The sequence below is a fragment of the Anomaloglossus baeobatrachus genome, chromosome 1, assembly GCF_048569485.1.
Source record: "Anomaloglossus baeobatrachus isolate aAnoBae1 chromosome 1, aAnoBae1.hap1, whole genome shotgun sequence".
NCBI lineage: Eukaryota > Metazoa > Chordata > Amphibia > Anura > Aromobatidae > Anomaloglossus > Anomaloglossus baeobatrachus.
Genome location: NC_134353.1, coordinates 98,581,471 through 98,601,693, shown reverse-complemented (window position 1 = coordinate 98,601,693; position 20,223 = coordinate 98,581,471). Strand labels below are relative to the sequence as shown.

Here is a 20,223-nt window from a genome sequence, read left to right as displayed (position 1 = left end):
TGAAGCCCCCTCTTCCACTGCAACTATGGATCTAGCCGCCAGTCTGGAGATTGGAGGATCCACCTTAGGACACTGAGCCCAGCCCTTGACAACGTCAGGGGGGAAGGGATAACGTGTATCCTTAAGGCGCTTGGAAAAACGCTTATCTGGACAAGCCCGGTGTGTCTGGACTGCGTCTCTGAAGTCAGAGTGATCCAGAAACGTACTCAAAGAACGCTTGGGACACCTGAAACGGAATTTCTCCTGCTGAGAAGCTGACTCCTCAATTGGAGGAGCTGGGGGAGAAATATCCAACACCTGATTGATGGTCGCTATAAGGTCATTCACTATGGCGTCACCTTCAGGTGTATCTAGGTTGAGAGCGATCTCAGGATCAGAATCCTGATCTGCTACCTCCGCTTCATCTTCCAGAGAGTCCTTGCTGAGACCCTGAGCAGTGTGATGAAGTCGAGTGAATTTCCCAGCGAGCCCGCTTAGGCGGCCTGGGACTGCGGTCCGTGTCAGGGACCTCACCCTGGGACCTGTGGGTCACCCCAGGAGCACTTTGCTGCTCCAATTGAGGGGTGCCTTGGGCCAATGATTGAACAGTGCCCGGGTCCTGAATCACCAGTCTGCACTGTAAGGCTTCTAGTATCTTAGCAGACCATTTATCCATACTCTCAGACAGTTTGTCAGCAAATACTGCAAACTCCGTCCCTGTCACCTGGACAGTGGTAGCAGGTGATTCTACCTGGGCCACCAGTGGCAGGGGCTCCGGCTGAGTAAGAGCCACAGGGGCCGAGCATTGCACACAATGCGGGTCAGTGGAACCTGCCGGTAGGATAGCCGCACATGAGGTTCAGGTTGCAAAGTAAGCCTGTGCTTTGGCACCTTTGCTTTTTGCGGACGACATGCTGTTGTCTCCTCTGATACAATCCAGGAGGGTATATAGCCAAAAATCAACAGTGCGACCATACAGTGTAATGTATAGCATATAAGCATATATATATATATATATATATACACTTCGGCACTCAGTGGGGCCAGCACCACAGGTGCTGCTTACCGACCGCTCAAAGCGGTTGTGTGATCATCAGATTCCCTGCCTGAGCCTCCCTGTTGTCCTCTCCGGTCTGAAGTGCTGACAGGAATGGCTGCCGGCGTTCTGTGGAGAGGAGGGGGCCGTGGGCGTGCCCTTGAAAAGTGCGGGAATCTAGTGCCCCACTGTGCTGAGTGAGGGGGGAGGAGGATACTAGGTATGCTCCAGCCCTCAGCACTGCCGTCCTGTGCAGCGTCCCGCCCTTCCCCTGACTGGCAGGCCTGTGGGCGGGAATATGCGATACTAGGCCGCAAAAGCCGGGGACTAAAGTTATAAGCGCGGCCGGCAAATAAGCACGGCCGGCGCGGTAGTCCCCGGCGCACTAACACACCCAGCAGTGCTGCAGTGTTTGTGGCACAAGCGATCCATACGCGGTCCCCACGGGGACACAGAGTACCTCACAGTTGCAGGGCCTTGTCCCTGACGATACTCAGCTCCAGTCCAGCAGAATCCCCAGGGGCTGCGGAGGGAGCACGGTCCTAGTGCCTGGAGACCGATAAGGATCCCACTTCACCCAGAGCCCTGAGAGGGATGGGGAAGGAAAACAGCATGTGGCTCCTGCCTATGTACCCGCAATGGGTACCTCAACCTTAACAGCACCGCCGACCAGAGTGGGGTGAGAAGGGAGCATGCTGGGGGCCCTGTTATGGGCCCTCTTTTCTTCCATCCGACCTAGTCAGCAGCTGCTGCTGACTAAGATGTGGAGCTATGCGTGGATGTCAGCCTCCTTCGCACAAAGCATGAAAACTGAGGAGCCCGTGATGCACGGGGGGTGTATAGGCAGAAGGGGAGGGGCTTTACACTTTTAAGTGTAATACTTTGTGTGGCCTCCGGAGGCAGAAGCTATACACCCAATTGTCTGGGTCTCCCAATGGAGCGACAAAGAAAATGGGAAACCTGTGGGTTATTGGTCGTAGTTCATTGGCACCCAGTGATTGTGGGGTGGGGGATGATGGGGATGACTGATGGAGCCTCCTCCCTCTGTCAAACACTTGAAATGCTGTGGTTGCTATTGGCTGCAGCATTTAAAAGGTTAAACTTCCTGCATCTGGCATAACTGGTTGTGAAAAACGGCATGAAAATTGTAGAAAATGTACGACTTGTCAGTGAAAAGTATAGATACGCCAGGTCCTCCAGAGAGAGAAAGGCCGTTTGTTTTGGCTCTACGGTACAGCTGAAATAGAGGTACCCAGGAAACCCCTTTACAAGAGGCCATTACCCAAAACCCCTTTATAAGAGGCCATTACCCGAAACCCCTTTATAAGAGGCCATTACCCGAAACCCCTTTATAAGAGGCCATTACCCGAAACCCCTTTATAAGAGGCCATTACCCGAAACCCCTTTATAAGAGGCCATTACCCGAAACCCCTTTATAAGAGGCCATTACCCGAAACCCCTTAATAAGAGGCCATTACCCGAAACCCCTTTATAAGAGGCCATTACCCGAAACCCCTTTATAAGAGGCCATTACCCGAAACCCCTTTATAAGAGGCCATTACCCGAAACCCCTTAATAAGAGGCCATTACCCGAAACCCCTTAATAAGAGGCCATTACCCGAAACCCCTTTATAAGAGGCCATTACCCGAAACCCCTTTATAAGAGGCCATTACCCGAAACCCCTTTATAAGAGGCCATTACCCGAAACCCCTTTATAAGAGGCCATTACCCGAAACCCCTTTATAAGAGGCCATTACCCGAAACCCCTTTATAAGAGGCCATTACCCGAAACCCCTTAATAAGAGGCCATTACCCGAAACCCCTTTATAAGAGGCCATTACCCTACCTGTCGAGTATAAATGTAGAGATATTGGAATTATAGGCATAGGAAACGTATTTCACGCATGGTCTGGATCTCACCTTTGTCTGGCGTCGACCTCCACATATCACTAATTCTCTTAAAGCTGAAAGCCAAAGGTTCCACTAAACCTCCGAAAGGAGGATCCGTCACCATGATCACCCCTTGTCCGTCATCTTCTTGTAGAAACTTCTGACAGACGTTCTTTGCATCCTGAAATATATTAAGGAAATATATGAGCAGTGCACCCATTATCATTTCTACAGATCAGAGGCGTCAACGGTTGGTAGCATTTTTGTAATAACCTGATAAGACTGTGCTGCTCAGATTCCTAATAGCTGAGCGCCATTCACACGTGTAAGAAATCTCCGCCATCTCTGGCTTCTCATAAGGGAAAATTTCTATTTGGTTCCAGTTCAAGCCATTAACAGTTTAAGGCCCACTTCACCCATCTGTGTCTCCAGTATGTGTGGTGTCCATCTCCACATGTACTGGAAACACACGTAGACTCATTAAATTCAATAGGTTTGTTCACACATCCGTGTTTTCACACGGACTGTGTGGCGCGCACACGCATTATCAGCCGGTAGCACGGACATCATACAGACAGAACAATGATGTGATCCATGTGACATCCATGTGACACACATTGGAGGACACCTCACTAACATTAAATGGATTTTTATACTTACCTGTCTTCGGAGCTGCTGTTGCTTCCGGGTCCTGCTCATTATGCCTCATGAATATCCACTGCACTGGAAGCAAGTGTGACAGCAGTGCCAACGACAGGTAAATATACAAGTTCATGCTGTCGGTGTGCTATCCGATGTTACATAGATAGCCTACGGACAAACATACTGATGACACAGACACTGGCACAGGGATGGCTCATGGAATACCATGACGGATGGAGCAAAACTTTCGCTTTTTGCACAACGTGTGAAGGTGAACTAGCAGATGCCCAGAAGGGAATCACTGTCCATGTATCAAGTATACAAGTACAATGTTCTAACCTCATAAGTTATCGTCTTTTCATACACTGCATAACAAATTTTCCTCAATGCAGCCTTTTTTGTCTTTTGCTATGGCCAATATACTATACACATTTAGGTAAATGTATATCCAAAAGTGAGTGATGTGCACAGTGCTAGTTAAGGAATGAAAGAAAATTTGCTTAGCCCCTACAAGACCATGCCATTTTACTTTTAAAGGGAATCTGTCAACGGGTTTTTGCTATGTTAGCTGAAGACAGCATGCTGCAAGGGTTTAATCACAGAATTCAGAGATGCCTGTCTTGTCAAGGTCAGATCTGTTACTTATTTACTGTGTTGGTATAACCAGCAGGGCTTCTCATTGCTTGGGCTACAATGTCAAGTGAACATCAGTTCAGCACACCCCTTCCTATGATTGGCACCTCGCTGTCAATGTACAATCTCCACTGACAGCCTTGTGTGGGCGGGGGCAGGAGAGCTCTCTGAGCTCTGTTACATGGTTACATCTAAAAATTGTGTCAGAACGGCTGCACCTGGTAATCTAAGTGACACATCACTGGATTCAGAATCTCTTTGCCTACATTATGCTGCTCTCAGATGAGGCAGTAAAAACCTGTCGGCAGATTCCCTTTAAACGCTTTTGTTTTTTCCTCCCCTTCTTCCAAGAGTCATAACTATTTTATATTTCTGTCCTGATTGCATTATGATGGTTTGTTTTGTTGCGGGACGAGTTGTACATTTGATTGACAGCTTTCATTCTATAATGTACAATAATACTGAAATGCACTGGATAGCAGGAAAAAAATTCCAAGTCTGCTGAAATTGCAAAAAAATCCACAATTGTTTACCATGTTCAATATATGGTAAAACTGACAGAGCAGTATGATTCTCCAGGTCAGTAGGAGTACACAGATCCCAAAAAGTATAGTGGGTTTTTTTTTGGTTTTTTAAGTGTTGGAAAAAAATTGGAAATTTGTGAGAAAAAAATAAACATTTGTGCTTTTGTCGCTATTTTCTGTGATCCATAACATTTTCATTTTTCGGGATCGGGGGCTGAGTGATGTCTTATTTTTTGTGCCCTGATTGACGTTTTTACCGATACCATTTTTGGGATAGATGTGATGTGATCGCCTCTTACTGCAATGTTACGATGGGCATTAATTTATTTTATACTAGATGTACTACCCAACTTCGCCCGGGTTAATAACTGCTGCTAACAAAAAAGAGAATTTTGTTACTTACCGTAAATTCTTTTTCTTATAGATCCGTATTGGGAGACCCAGCCCATGGGTGTTTAGCTTCTGCCTCCGGAGGACACACAAAGTACTACACTTAAAAGTGTAGCTCCTCCCTCTGAGCTTATACACCCCCTGGTAGCCAGTCCTAGCCAGTTTAGTGCAAAAGCTGAAGGAGAATAGCCACCCACAAGTAGAACCGAGTAAGAACCGGAACAACCGGAGACTCTGTCCACGACAACAGCCGGTGACAACACACGGAACAAGAAAATTGCCAACAGGCAACAGGGAGGGAGCTGGGTCTCCCAATACGGAACTATAAGAAAAACAATTTACGGTAAGTAACAAAATTCTCTTTTTCTTTATCGTTCCTTTGGGAGACCCAGACCATGGGACGTTCCAAAGCTGTCCCTGGGTGGGAATAAACAGAAAAAACTAAGAAGTAGGCGGAGCCTAACTTCACAAGTGGGCGACAGCCGCCTGAAGGATGCGTCTGCCCAAGCTCGCATCTGCAGAAGCATGAGCATGCACTTGGTAGTGCTTCGAAAAGGTATGCAGGCTAGTCCAAGTGGAAGCCTGACAGACTTGTTGAGCCGTAGCCTGGTGCCTAAAAGCCCAAGAGGCACCGACAGCTCTGGTCGAGTGTGCCTTGATCCCCGGCGGGGGAGGCACCTGAGTACTCTGGTAGGCGTCCGAAATGGTCGATCTAATCCAACGGGCCAAGGTCGGCTTAGAAGCAGAGAGACCCTTGCGCCGCCCTGTGGTTAGCACAAAAAGAGAGGTGCACCGCCTAAGCGCAGCGGTGCGAGACACATAAATCCGGAGAGCACGCACCAGATCTAGAGTATGCAGCGCTTTCTCAAAGCGATGAACAGGGGCCGGACAGAAGGAAGGCAAGGAAATATCCTGGTTAAGGTGGAAGGGAGAGACCACCTTAGGAAGAAAGTCCGGGGTCGGACGGAGAACTACCTTGTCTTGGTGAAAAACCAAAAAAGGTGACTCTGAGGAGAGCGCAGCTAAATCAGAGACTCTCCTGAGAGAAGTTATGGCAACTAGAAAGGCCACCTTTTGAGAAAGACGATACAAAGAAACCTCCCTAAGGGGCTCGAAAGGGGGTTTCTGCAATACCGTGAGGACCAAGTTAAGGTCCCAGGGATCCAAGGGCCGCCGATTAGGCGGAATGATGTGAGACGCACCTTGCATGAAGGTGCGGACCTGAGCCAGCAGGGCGAGACGCCGCTGGAACAGCACTGATAGAGCTGAGACTTGTCCCTTGAGAGAGTTGAGGGACAGTCATAGCTGCAGACCGGACTGTAAAAAAGACAGAAGGGTCGGCAACGAGAATGGCCAAGGAGAATGGCCGGAAGAGCGACACCAGGACAGGAAAATTTTCCAAGTCCTGTGATAGATCTTGACGGAGGAAGACTTACGGGCCCGAGTCATAGTGGAGAGGACTTCAGGAGGAATACCAGAAGCCGTCAAAATCCAGGACTCAAGAGCCACGCCGTCAATTTGAGTGCCGCAGAATTCGGGCGGAAAAACGGACCTTGCGAGAGCAGGTCTGGACGGTCCGGAAGATGCCACGGCATGTCCACGGACAGTTGGAGCAGGTCCGGATACCAAGCTCGCCTGGGCCAGTCCGGTGCAATGAGGATGACTCGACGGCCCTCCATTCTGATCTTGCGCAGGACTCTGGGCAAGAGAGCTAGAGAGGGAAACACGTAGGACAGACGAAACTGGGACCAGTCTTGAACCAGAGCGACCGTGGCGAAGGCCTGAGGATCGTGGGAGCGAGCCATGTAAACCGGAACCTTGTTGTTGTGACGGGATGCCATTAGGTCCACGTCCAGAGTGCCCCACTGGGTCGGAGTCAGAGTGGATTTGGGAAGATTGACAATCCACCCGAATTGGGCTAGGGTGGCGAGAGTGAGCGAAACACTCCGCTGACAGTCTGCGCTGGATGTACCCTTGACCAGAAGGTCGTCCAGATAAGGAAGCTCTGCTAACCCCTGGAGGTGCAGGACCGCAATCACTGCCGCCATGACCTTGGTGAATACCCGAGGGGCCGTGGCTAACCCGAAGGGGAGAGCCACGAATTAGAAATGATCCTCTCCTATCGCAAAACGTAACCAACGCTGATGTGACACTGCGATTGGCACATGCAGATAGGCATCTCTGATGTCGATGGACGCCAGGAACTCCCCTTGGGTCATAGAGGCAATGACTGATCGCAGAGACTCCATGCGAAAATGCCGCACCCGGACATGCTTGTTGAGAAGCTTGAGATCCAGGATGGGCCGGAAGGTACCGTCCTTTTTTGGAACTAGGAAGAGATTTGAGTAAAAACCTCTGAATCGTTCCTGAGCGGGAGCAGGGACAATCACTCCGTTTGCCTGCAAGGACGCCACAGCCTGCGAGAAGGCGGCGGCCTTGGAGCAGGGGGGAGTTGAGAGAAAAAATCTGTTTGGAGGGCTGGAAGAGAATTCTATCCTGTAGCCGTGAGATATGATGTCTCTCACCCACTGATCGGAGACTTGCTTTAACCAAGCGTCGCCAAAGTGGGAGAGCCTGCCACCGACTAAGGACGTGGCTGGAGCGGGCCGAGAGTCATGAGGAAGCTACCTTAGTGGCAGAACCTCCTGCGGTCTTCTGCGGACGCGCTTTTGGGCGCCAGTTGGATTTCTGATCCTTGGCGGAGTTAGCGGACGAGGCGGAAGGCTTAGAGGATGACCAGTTGGAGGAACGAAAGGAACTAAACCTCGATTGATTCCTACCCTGGGCGGGTTTCCTGGTCTTGGTTTGTGGCATGGAAGTACTCTTCCCGCCAGTAGCTTCTTTAATGATTTCATCCAGCTGTTCACCAAACAGCTGTGAACCAGCAAAAGGGAGCCCAGCAAGAAACTTCTTGGAAGAAGCATCTGCCTTCCACTCTCGAAGCCACAAAATCCTGCGGATAACAAGAGAATTAGCTGACGCCACCGCAGTGCGGTGAGCAGCCTCTAGCATGGCAGACATGGCATAAGATGAAAAAGCTGAAGCCTGAGCAGTTAAGGTAACCATCTCAGGCATAGATTCCTTGGTGAGGGAATGCATCTCCTCTAGAGAAGCAGAGATGGCTTTGAGAGCCCACACTGCTGCAAAAGTCGGGGAAAACGCGGCCCCCGCAGCTTCATACACAGATTTGGCCAGAAGGTCAATCTGACGGTCAGTGGAATCCTTAAGTGAGGTGCCGTCAGCCACCGACACAACGGTCCGGGCTGATAGCCTAGACACCGGAGGGTCTACCTTTGGGGAGTGAGACCACTCCTTGACCACCTCAGGTGGAAATGTAAACCGGTCATCAGAACCACGCTTTGGAAAGCGTTTGTCAGGGCAGGCCCTGGGTTTGGTCATAGCGGTCCGAAAACTGGAGTGGTTAAAGAACACACTCTTCACTCTCTTAGGCGAGGTAAACTGATGTTTTTCTGCCTAAGAGAGTTGCTCCTCTGACACTGGCGGATTGAGATCCAGGGATATAGCTACTGGGTATTGATTCACTAGAATGAAAGCTGTATTAGCAAAGTGAATAAATTAATTACGCCTAAAAATTAACTTTTAATATTATCAAAATAAGTAAAAAGGTCAGAAAAGGACCTGGTTTAAAAAGACAAACAATAGAGAAAATTAGCCAGAACCATTCATCCTGATCCAAACGGACCAACTGGCTAACACATAAAACACCCTATGGTTTGAGGATGTGAGTATTGTGTCAATAAACGATGCTGCATGTAAGTCGCATTAATAGCAGCAGTAGCAATAACGAGAGGAAAAAGGAACGGTCTTACCCCATCTGCCGTATACCCATTTCCTGGTTACTGTAAACACCTGATGCTGGATGGTTTTGATTTACCAAAAAGCAGGATACCCGGTCTTCAGACCTATGACCTAGGATCCCCACAGGTAACAAACGCATATCCAGCGGTGTGAAAGCTTCTCCCAACGCGTTTCTTTAGATTATATCATCAGGGGAGATGTCCGGTCATACATATGACCCACACAATATAGCACAGAAATACTGCAGAACAAACATGACAAACAAAACTCCGTCACAAAAGAGTCCTCGCCATCAAGGCACACCGGCACATCACAAGCGCGCAGCGGGTAACTTACTTCCATCAGGATCAAAAGATTCCTGGGCAGAGCGCGCCCCACAAGCCGCGCCGCCGAGTTTTAAAGTGCCGGTTGCTTGGAGTGGCGTCTGACGTCACATCCGCAGAAAGGATGGTGAGCTCACTTCCGGGTCACGTGATCGGGACCACTCCGTGCGCGTCACCAAGAAAGCGTAACTATGGCAGCCGTTATACACATGAAAGGCTACAAGAAAATGGCCACTAGTGAAATCGCTATCATAGCGATATAACGAACCATTAGTGTTAAAGTAATCCCATTCACACAAGGAATGGGTGACCAAAAAAAAACCAGACAAAAGTCATAGTTGACCCAGGTAAGGTATGCAGGCTCTAAATATAGCAACAGGACATAAAAATACACATACAAAAGGGGGGCCGAATAAAGAAAAAGAGATCCAATCCCAAAGAGAACAACATACTAGATGAAAAATATTAATAATAACCAAAAATAAAAAAGAGGCAGGCAGGAGAAGAGATCGGATCCGAGAAGCACAATAGGTAGGGACAATGCAAAATAGTCTATATTGGAAAAAAGGGGGAAAAGGAGAAACCTCCACCAACCATTACGACTATTACTCATTCTAACCAAAGCTAGTCCTACCTATTTGTGGAGGTCGGCACCCTAAGATAGTACGGTGGATGGTGCCCCCACTCGGACGACGACTGTCCCTCCTAGCACTAATCTAAACTAATCCACCACAAAGGGTGCGAAGGAAAGAGTGTCATTAAGGCCCAGTGGTTTGCACGTCCTCAGCCAAAAGATCCATTTGGTTTCCTGTCTGAGGATTTTCTTATCCCAATCACCTCCTCTAGAGGGAGGGGCCACAACATCAATGCCCTGAAAGCTGATAGATCCGGGGTCCCCTGCGTGGTACTCCGTAACATGGCGAGCCACAGGAGTATCATTACCCAAACGGATGTCCCGGATGTGCTCCCCAATCCTCCTTCTAAATTCCCTTTTGGTCTTACCTATGTACTCCTTATGGCAAACGCACGTGGCCTTATAAATAACGCCCTTTGTTCTACAATTGATGAAACTTCGTATCTCGTAACGTTTACCCATGACATAGGAGAAAAAGAATTTCCCTGGATTAAGCGACCCGCATGCAATGCATCCACTACATTTATAGCATCCCTTAACAGGGTTGACCAGCCATGTTTTTGTATGGCTGGAAAAATGACTGTGGACAAGTCTATCTTTAATAGAGCGGGCCTTCCTATACGTCACCGAGGGAGTGCTGAAAGACATTTTCCAATGTCCTCATCCATTCTCAGAATGGACCAGTGCTTCTCGAGGATCCGTCTCACCTCCCCTGATCCGTTATTGAAAGTAGTGATGAAACGAATAACATCCTCATTTAGTGTTGGTCTCCCTGGTCCGTGTAGAAGATCATTTCTCGTCTTCTTTTGGGTCTCTAGAAAAGCCTTGTTTATGACATGATCTGGATAGCCCCTATGATGAAATCTGAGGCTCAAGTCACGGGCCTGTTCACGAAAAACTTGCTCTTCCGAGCAATTTCGTTTAAGCCTGAAAAATTGCCCCTTTGGGATGCCCTTCTTCAAACTGTTCGGATGACTGCTCTCCCAACGTAGGAGTGAGTTTGTTGCAGTTGGTTTTCTATAAGTGCTGGTATGAATATTACCCATAGAATCCCTCTCCACAAGGACATCCAAAAAGGGCAGCCTCCACTTGTCAAATTCACAAGTAAAGTAGAGGCCAAAAGGGTTATCATTAAGTGCAGCGACAGTTTTTACAATTTCGTCTTCGGTACCCTTCCACAGAACAAACACGTCATCTATAAAACGACACCATAGGACCACCTTGTCCTGGGAAAAGGGGGAACAATCGCCAAAAACACAAGTCTCCTCCCACCAGCCGAGGAGGAGGTTAGCATACGATGGGGCCACTGGACTCCCCATCGCAGTCCCCCTCAACTGGTGGTAGACCTGTCCATCAAAAAGAAAGATATTGTTCCTTAAACAGAAATCGACGAGACTTAAAAGAAAGGAATTATGATCCTCAAATTGTTGCCCCCTACTCCTCAAAAAATAGGCCACCGCTTGTAGACCCAATTCGTGTCTGATCGAGGAGTAGAGGGATTCAACGTCGATGCTGACGAAGATGACATCCTCCTCTACAGTGACTCCCTCCAACTTTTTGAGTAGGTCTGTAGTGTCCTTAAGATAGGAACCCAAAGATGTAACAAAGGGTCTCAACACACGATCAGCATAGACACCCACATTTTGCGAGACACTCCCAATACCAGACACTATTGGTCTGCCTCGCAATGGAGAAAGGCCCTTATGTACCTTGGGCAGACAGTAGAAGGTAGGAGTCACTGGGAAAAGAGGATAGAGGAAATCAAATTCCGACTTATTAATTAAACCCTTGTCACGTGCATCACTCAGTAGCCCTTTTAGAAACAGCAGGTAGTCAGATGTGGGGTTCCTATCAAGTTTTTCATAACTCGATTTATCTCCCAGGATATCCATACACATTTTCTTGTAATCGGAGACATTCATGAGGACGATGTTGCCACCCTTATCTGATTCCTTCACCACAATGCTGGTGTCCCTCTCCAACTTTCTAAGGCATTCCATCTCACTCTTAGTCAGATTAAATTTTTGATGGTGCTTATCAGTGATCATGTCCAAATCTCGCGTAACCAAGTTACAAAAAATATCAATAGGAGACACTTCATTATTAGTAGGAGGCATTTTACTGCTCTTTGTTTTAAGATCAGTGAAAGGACCCCTACCCTCAGTATTAGGGTCAATGTCACTCAGATTATAAAGAAATCTAACATCCTCCAACAGATCGTCCGCAATGCCCAATTCTCTACAGATTTTCTTATTTTCAGTGGCAAAATGCTTCTTCCATTTAAGTTTACGTGCAAAAAGGTTAAGATCCTTTACTATATCAAAGTGATTGAAGTCAGAGGTAGGAACGAAGGAGAGCCCTTTGCTAAGCACAGTCATTTCCAGTTCAGAGAGGGATCTGTTCGAGAGGTTAATTATTTGGGTTGAGCAATCTGTGGGTTGTAACCCACCGGGTTTTGTTTGCTCCTCAGGAAATGGTTGGACTCTAAAAAAGGTCCCTTGTTATAACCACCCCTGTCCGAATTTCTCCCCCTACCTCTTTGTTTAGTCCTCCGCTGGTTACCCCTCCCCTCCGTGTCAGAAAACTCCGTATCGGTGGAGGTACCTTCCGTATCACTTGGTCTATTATATCTAATGACGGGGAAGTTATATGCCTTATTATCTCTGAACTCCTGTACGTCACGGATGTAAAACTTGTGCTTTTTCTCCTTCAAGTGGTACTGATGTTTCTCAATAATACCTTGCAAAGTGGTCTCCTTCGTCATCTAATATGTTGTTCTCTTTGGGATTGGATCTCTTTTTCTTTATTCGGCCCCCCTTTTGTATGTGTATTTTTATGTCCTGTTGCTATATTTAGAGCCTGCATACCTTACCTGGGTCAACTATGACTTTTGTCTGGTTTTTTTTTGGTCACCCATTCCTTGTGTGAATGGGATTACTTTAACACTAATGGTTCGTTATATCGCTATGATAGCGATTTCACTAGTGGCCATTTTCTTGTAGCCTTTCATGTGTATAACGGCTGCCATAGTTACGCTTTCTTGGTGACGCGCACGGAGTGGTCCCGATCACGTGACCCGGAAGTGAGCTCACCATCCTTTCTGCGGATGTGACGTCAGACGCCACTCCAAGCAACCGGCACTTTAAAACTCGGCGGCGCGGCTTGTGGGGCGCGCTCTGCCCAGGAATCTTTTGATCCTGATGGAAGTAAGTTACCCGCTGCGCGCTTGTGATGTGCCGGTGTGCCTTGATGGCGAGGACTCTTTTGTGACGGAGTTTTGTTTGTCATGTTTGTTCTGCAGTATTTCTGTGCTATATTGTGTGGGTCATATGTATGACCGGACATCTCCCCTGATGATATAATCTAAAGAAACGCGTTGGGAGAAGCTTTCACACCGCTGGATATGCGTTTGTTACCTGTGGGGATCCTAGGTCATAGGTCTGAAGACCGGGTATCCTGCTTTTTGGTAAATCAAAACCATCCAGCATCAGGTGTTTACAGTAACCAGGAAATGGGTATACGGCAGATGGGGTAAGACCGTTCCTTTTTCCTCTCGTTATTGCTACTGCTGCTATTAATGCGACTTACATGCAGCATCGTTTATTGACACAATACTCACATCCTCAAACCATAGGGTGTTTTATGTGTTAGCCAGTTGGTCCGTTTGGATCAGGATGAATGGTTCTGGCTAATTTTCTCTATTGTTTGTCTTTTTAAACCAGGTCCTTTTCTGACCTTTTTACTTATTTTGATAATATTAAAAGTTAATTTTTAGGCGTAATTAATTTATTCACTTTGCTAATACAGCTTTCATTCTAGTGAATCAATACCCAGTAGCTATATTCCATATTTATAAAGGGTATGGCTGGCTTCCTAGCAACAGGTTCTGATACCAGCACATGGGCCACGGAAGCGAAGGAGGTCTTCTCTGAGAGAGAGTTCATACAAAAAAAGTATACACCCTCACTTAATGGTGCCTTTAGGGATCAGACCAAGACATACAAGAATAGGATTACTTCCTGGTGGGAGATACAGTCACTTGAGTGCTACTTAAAAGATCAGATTGTACCCCGTAATTTACGTATTTCCCTCACTCCCAATTTCAGATATAAAAATCCGGAATTAATCTCTGCATGGCGTAAGGAGATCACAAACTGCTCCCTGAAACTAATGACCCTCCTATTGGAAGAGGAAAAGAAGAATCTGGCCAAGTTTGATTGTCTGCTCAGGGAGCAGATTGAGATCACCAAGAAATTTTCTGGTGAGGTAGATTTTGGGACGAAGGAGACCACTTTGCAAGGTATTATTGAGAAACATCAGTACCACTTGAAGGAGAAAAAGCACAAGTTTTACATCCGTGACGTACAGGAGTTCAGAGATAATAAGGCATATAACTTCCCCGTCATTAGATATAATAGACCAAGTGATACGGAAGGTACCTCCACCGATACGGAGTTTTCTGACACGGAGGGGAGGGGTAACCAGCGGAGGACTAAACAAAGAGGTAGGGGGAGAAATTCGGACAGGGGTGGTTATAACAAGGGACCTTTTTTAGAGTCCAACCATTTCCTGAGGAGCAAACAAAACCCGGTGGGTTACAACCCACAGATTGCTCAACCCAAATAATTAACCTCTCGAACAGATCCCTCTCTGAACTGGAAATGACTGTGCTTAGCAAAGGGCTCTCCTTCGTTCCTACCTCTGACTTCAATCACTTTGATATAGTAAAGGATCTTAACCTTTTTGCACGTAAACTTAAATGGAAGAAGCATTTTGCCACTGAAAATAAGAAAATCTGTAGAGAATTGGGCATTGCGGACGATCTGTTGGAGGATGTTAGATTTCTTTATAATCTGAGTGACATTGACCCTAATACTGAGGGTAGGGGTCCTTTCACTGATCTTAAAACAAAGAGCAGTAAAATGCCTCCTACTAATAATGAAGTGTCTCCTATTGATATTTTTTGTAACTTGGTTACGCGAGATTTGGACATGATCACTGATAAGCACCATCAAAAATTTAATCTGACTAAGAGTGAGATGGAATGCCTTAGAAAGTTGGAGAGGGACACCAGCATTGTGGTGAAGGAATCAGATAAGGGTGGCAACATCGTCCTCATGAATGTCTCCGATTACAAGAAAATGTGTATGGATATCCTGGGAGATAAATCGAGTTATGAAAAACTTGATAGGAACCCCACATCTGACTACCTGCTGTTTCTAAAAGGGCTACTGAGTGATGCACGTGACAAGGGTTTAATTAATAAGTCGGAATTTGATTTCCTCTATCCTCTTTTCCCAGTGACTCCTACCTTCTACTGTCTGCCCAAGGTACATAAGGGCCTTTCTCCATTGCGAGGCAGACCAATAGTGTCTGGTATTGGGAGTGTCTCGCAAAATGTGGGTGTCTATGCTGATCGTGTGTTGAGACCCTTTGTTACATCTTTGGGTTCCTATCTTAAGGACACTACAGACCTACTCAAAAAGTTGGAGGGAGTCACTGTAGAGGAGGATGTCATCTTCGTCAGCATCGACGTTGAATCCCTCTACTCCTCGATCAGACACGAATTGGGTCTACAAGCGGTGGCCTATTTTTTGAGGAGTAGGGGGCAACAATTTGAGGATCATAATTCCTTTCTTTTAAGTCTCGTCGATTTCTGTTTAAGGAACAATATCTTTCTTTTTGATGGACAGGTCTACCACCAGTTGAGGGGGACTGCGATGGGGAGTCCAGTGGCCCCATCGTATGCTAACCTCCTCCTCGGCTGGTGGGAGGAGACTTGTGTTTTTGGCGATTGTTCCCCCTTTTCCCAGGACAAGGTGGTCCTATGGTGTCGTTTTATAGATGACGTGTTTGTTCTGTGGAAGGGTACCGAAGACGAAATTGTAAAAACTGTCGCTGCACTTAATGATAACCCTTTTGGCCTCTACTTTACTTGTGAATTTGACAAGTGGAGGCTGCCCTTTTTGGATGTCCTTGTGGAGAGGGATTCTATGGGTAATATTCATACCAGCACTTATAGAAAACCAACTGCAACAAACTCACTCCTACGTTGGGAGAGCAGTCATCCGAACAGTTTGAAGAAGGGCATCCCAAAGGGGCAATTTTTCAGGCTTAAACGAAATTGCTCGGAAGAGCAAGTTTTTCGTGAACAGGCCCGTGACTTGAGCCTCAGATTTCATCATAGGGGCTATCCAGATCATGTCATAAACAAGGCTTTTCTAGAGACCCAAAAGAAGACGAGAAATGATCTTCTACACGGACCAGGGAGACCAACACTAAATGAGGATGTTATTCGTTTCATCACTACTTTCAATAACGGATCAGGGGAGGTGAGACGGATCCTCGAGAAGCACTGGTCCATTCTGAGAATGGATGAGGACATTGGAAAATGTCTTTCCAGCACTCCCTCGGTGACGTATAGGAAGGCCCGCTCTATTAAAGATAGACTTGTCCACAGTCATTTTTCCAGCCATACAAAAACATGGCTGGTCAACCCTGTTAAGGGATGCTATAAATGTAGTGGATGCATTGCATGCGGGTCGCTTAATCCAGGGAAATTCTTTTTCTCCTATGTCATGGGTAAACGTTACGAGATACGAAGTTTCATCAATTGTAGAACAAAGGGCGTTATTTATAAGGCCACGTGCGTTTGCCATAAGGAGTACATAGGTAAGACCAAAAGGGAATTTAGAAGGAGGATTGGGGAGCACATCCGGGACATCCGTTTGGGTAATGATACTCCTGTGGCTCGCCATGTTACGGAGTACCACGCAGGGGACCCCGGATCTATCAGCTTTCAGGGCATTGATGTTGTGGCCCCTCCCTCTAGAGGAGGTGATTGGGATAAGAAAATCCTCAGACAGGAAACCAAATGGATCTTTTGGCTGAGGACGTGCAAACCACTGGGCCTTAATGACACTCTTTCCTTCGCACCCTTTGTGGTGGATTAGTTTAGATTAGTGCTAGGAGGGACAGTCGTCGTCCGAGTGGGGGCACCATCCACCGTACTATCTTAGGGTGCCGACCTCCACAAATAGGTAGGACTAGCTTTGGTTAGAATGAGTAATAGTCGTAATGGTTGGTGGAGGTTTCTCCTTTTCCCCCTTTTTTCCAATATAGACTATTTTGCATTGTCCCTACCTATTGTGCTTCTCGGATCCGATCTCTTCTCCTGCCTGCCTCTTTTTTATTTTTGGTTATTATTAATATTTTTCATCTAATATGTTGTTCTCTTTGGGATTGGATCTCTTTTTCTTTATTCGGCCCCCCTTTTGTATGTGTATTTTTATGTCCTGTTGCTATATTTAGAGCCTGCATACCTTACCTGGGTCAACTATGACTTTTGTCTGGTTTTTTTTTGGTCACCCATTCCTTGTGTGAATGGGATTACTTTAACACTAATGGTTCGTTATATCGCTATGATAGCGATTTCACTAGTGGCCATTTTCTTGTAGCCTTTCATGTGTATAACGGCTGCCATAGTTACGCTTTCTTGGTGACGCGCACGGAGTGGTCCCGATCACGTGACCCGGAAGTGAGCTCACCATCCTTTCTGCGGATGTGACGTCAGACGCCACTCCAAGCAACCGGCACTTTAAAACTCGGCGGCGCGGCTTGTGGGGCGCGCTCTGCCCAGGAATCTTTTGATCCTGATGGAAGTAAGTTACCCGCTGCGCGCTTGTGATGTGCCGGTGTGCCTTGATGGCGAGGACTCTTTTGTGACGGAGTTTTGTTTGTCATGTTTGTTCTGCAGTATTTCTGTGCTATATTGTGTGGGTCATATGTATGACCGGACATCTCCCCTGATGATATAATCTAAAGAAACGCGTTGGGAGAAGCTTTCACACCGCTGGATATGCGTTTGTTACCTGTGGGGATCCTAGGTCATAGGTCTGAAGACCGGGTATCCTGCTTTTTGGTAAATCAAAACCATCCAGCATCAGGTGTTTACAGTAACCAGGAAATGGGTATACGGCAGATGGGGTAAGACCGTTCCTTTTTCCTCTCGTTATTGCTACTGCTGCTATTAATGCGACTTACATGCAGCATCGTTTATTGACACAATACTCACATCCTCAAACCATAGGGTGTTTTATGTGTTAGCCAGTTGGTCCGTTTGGATCAGGATGAATGGTTCTGGCTAATTTTCTCTATTGTTTGTCTTTTTAAACCAGGTCCTTTTCTGACCTTTTTACTTATTTTGATAATATTAAAAGTTAATTTTTAGGCGTAATTAATTTATTCACTTTGCTAATACAGCGGATTGAGATCCAGCACAGAATTAATAGAAGCAATCAAATCACTAAGATCTGAGTCACCCTCAGAGAAATCGATGGGATACATAGCCTCCGAGCCCCCAGCGAGAGCATCCTCCTCATCTTGAGAGTCAGCTCTTGAGACAGAGCCGTGGGATGGGGAGGGGGAGAAAACCCTGTGCCTTCTCTTAGAAGGACGGGGTCTGGGATCAGATAATGAATCCTCCGTGAGCTCCGATGGACGGAGGTCAGAGGATAGGAGTCCTCTGTCAAGAGTATTAGAGGCACCCTGTGAGGGAGGCTGCTGCATATTCATCAAAGTCCTGGACAAAAGTCCCATGGACTCAGCAAATGACTGGGATATGGACCTAGAAAAGGACTCTACCCAGGCCGGGGGTTCAGTCACAGGTGCAGCAGCAGCCTGAGAGACCACTGGGGGTGAGACTCCAGGCTGTGGCACCGCCAAGTTAGAGCAGACATCACAATATGGATAGGTGCTCGGCTCAGGCAGCAGGAGCTTACATGCAGTGCATGCAGAATAAAGCTTTGGAGCCTTGCTCCTTGTGTGAGACATGCTGCTGGAGTGGGGGCTTTGCAGAGAATGAACCCCAGGGAGAATATACAGAGGTCCACAACCGGAGACCGGCTGTGGCTTACCAGACCGCTGAGCGCGGTGTTGTGTGCCCTCCAGATCCCGAAGCCCGGTCCCCCAGTCGCAGCACCTCAGCAGAGATGCAGAATGCAGGATGTCCCAGAGCAGAGTGAACTCTGCCTGAGAAGAGGGCGTTCCTATAAAAGAGCGGGAACTGGAGGGCTATAGAGACCTGCAGGGAAGGAGGGACGCCCCAGCAGTGGGGAGTGTCCCTCCCCTGTGTAGAACGGCCGCCGGGAGGAGCCGAACCTGTCCCTCTGCATGAGTGACATGCGAGGGCAGGAAAATGAAACTAGGCCTCCGGCGAAGCAGGGGCCTAAATTTAAGCGGTGAGGCCAACAAGCAGGCACCATCGGCGCGGTTCTCAGGCAAAAGCTAGAGAACCCGCCGGAAAAGTTAAAACAATCACATACAGCATACTCTCCCCTTACAATAAAGAACCGGGACCCCCAACATAAACGTCTCAGGTACTTAGCTGCTGAGACGCAGGGCCATGTCCCTGGGGATGAGTGCTCCGGTCCAACAGAATCCTGAAGGGGTTGTGGATGGAGACCGGACTCCTGCCAGGCATGGAGACCGTGCTGGCTCCCACTTCAAGCCAGAGCCCAGAACGGATGGTGAAGGAGCGCGGCATGTAAGGCTGCAGCCTTGTAAATCAACCTTAACAACACCGCCGACACAGTGGGGTGAGAAGGGACATGCCGGGAGTCCAGACATGGACCCGCTTTTCTTCAAACTCTTTCCAAAAGTCAAACAAATCAGATGAGAATGCATGTGTGGATGTATACCTCCTGACACAAAGCAATAAACTGGCTAGGACTGGCTACCAGGGGGTGTATAAGCTCAGAGGGAGCAGCTACACTTTTAAGTGTAGTACTTTGTGTGTCCTCCGGAGGCAGAAGCTAAACACCCATGGTCTGGGTCTCCCAAAAAAACGATAAAGAAATAGAATGTATTAACAAAAATGTGTTCTGCACACAAACACCACAAAACAAATAGATAGAAATGTAATTATAATGTCTGTCTCCCCCTCTGTATATATCTGTCTCTCTCTTTCTTTCTTTGTCTGTCTCTCTCTCCGTCTGTCTCTTTCCTTGTCTGTCTCTTTCCCTCTCTTTCCCTGTGTCTGTCTCTTTGTCTGTCTCTTTACCTGTCTTTGTCTGTCTCTTACCTTGTCTGTCTCTGTCCCTCTCTTACCCTGTCTGTCTCTTTCCCTGTCAGTCTCTTTGTCTGTCTCTTTACCTGTCTTTGTCTGTCTCTTACCCTGTCTGTCTCTGTCCCTCTCTTTCCCTGTCTGTCTGTTTCCCTGTGTCTGTCTCTTTGTCTGTCTCTTAACCTGTCTCTCTTTCCCTGTCAGTCTGTCTCTTTGTTTGTGTCTGTCTCTTTGTGTCTGTCTCTTACCCTGTCTATGCTTGTTTCTTACCCTGTCTGTGTCTGCCTCT

General features: G+C 47.3%; 1 protein-coding gene across 2 annotated transcripts in view; it reads right to left on the bottom strand.

Annotated features, from left to right (window-relative positions):
- Positions 1 to 20,223, bottom strand: part of ZCCHC4 (zinc finger CCHC-type containing 4) — a 99,993-nt gene that overhangs the window by 59,412 nt on the left and 20,358 nt on the right. For both annotated transcript variants that reach the window (XM_075333711.1, XM_075333714.1), the window contains exon 7: positions 2,937 to 3,087. In XM_075333711.1, coding sequence (XP_075189826.1) covers positions 2,937 to 3,087 — 151 coding nt within the window. The remainder of the gene's footprint in view (positions 1 to 2,936; positions 3,088 to 20,223) is intronic.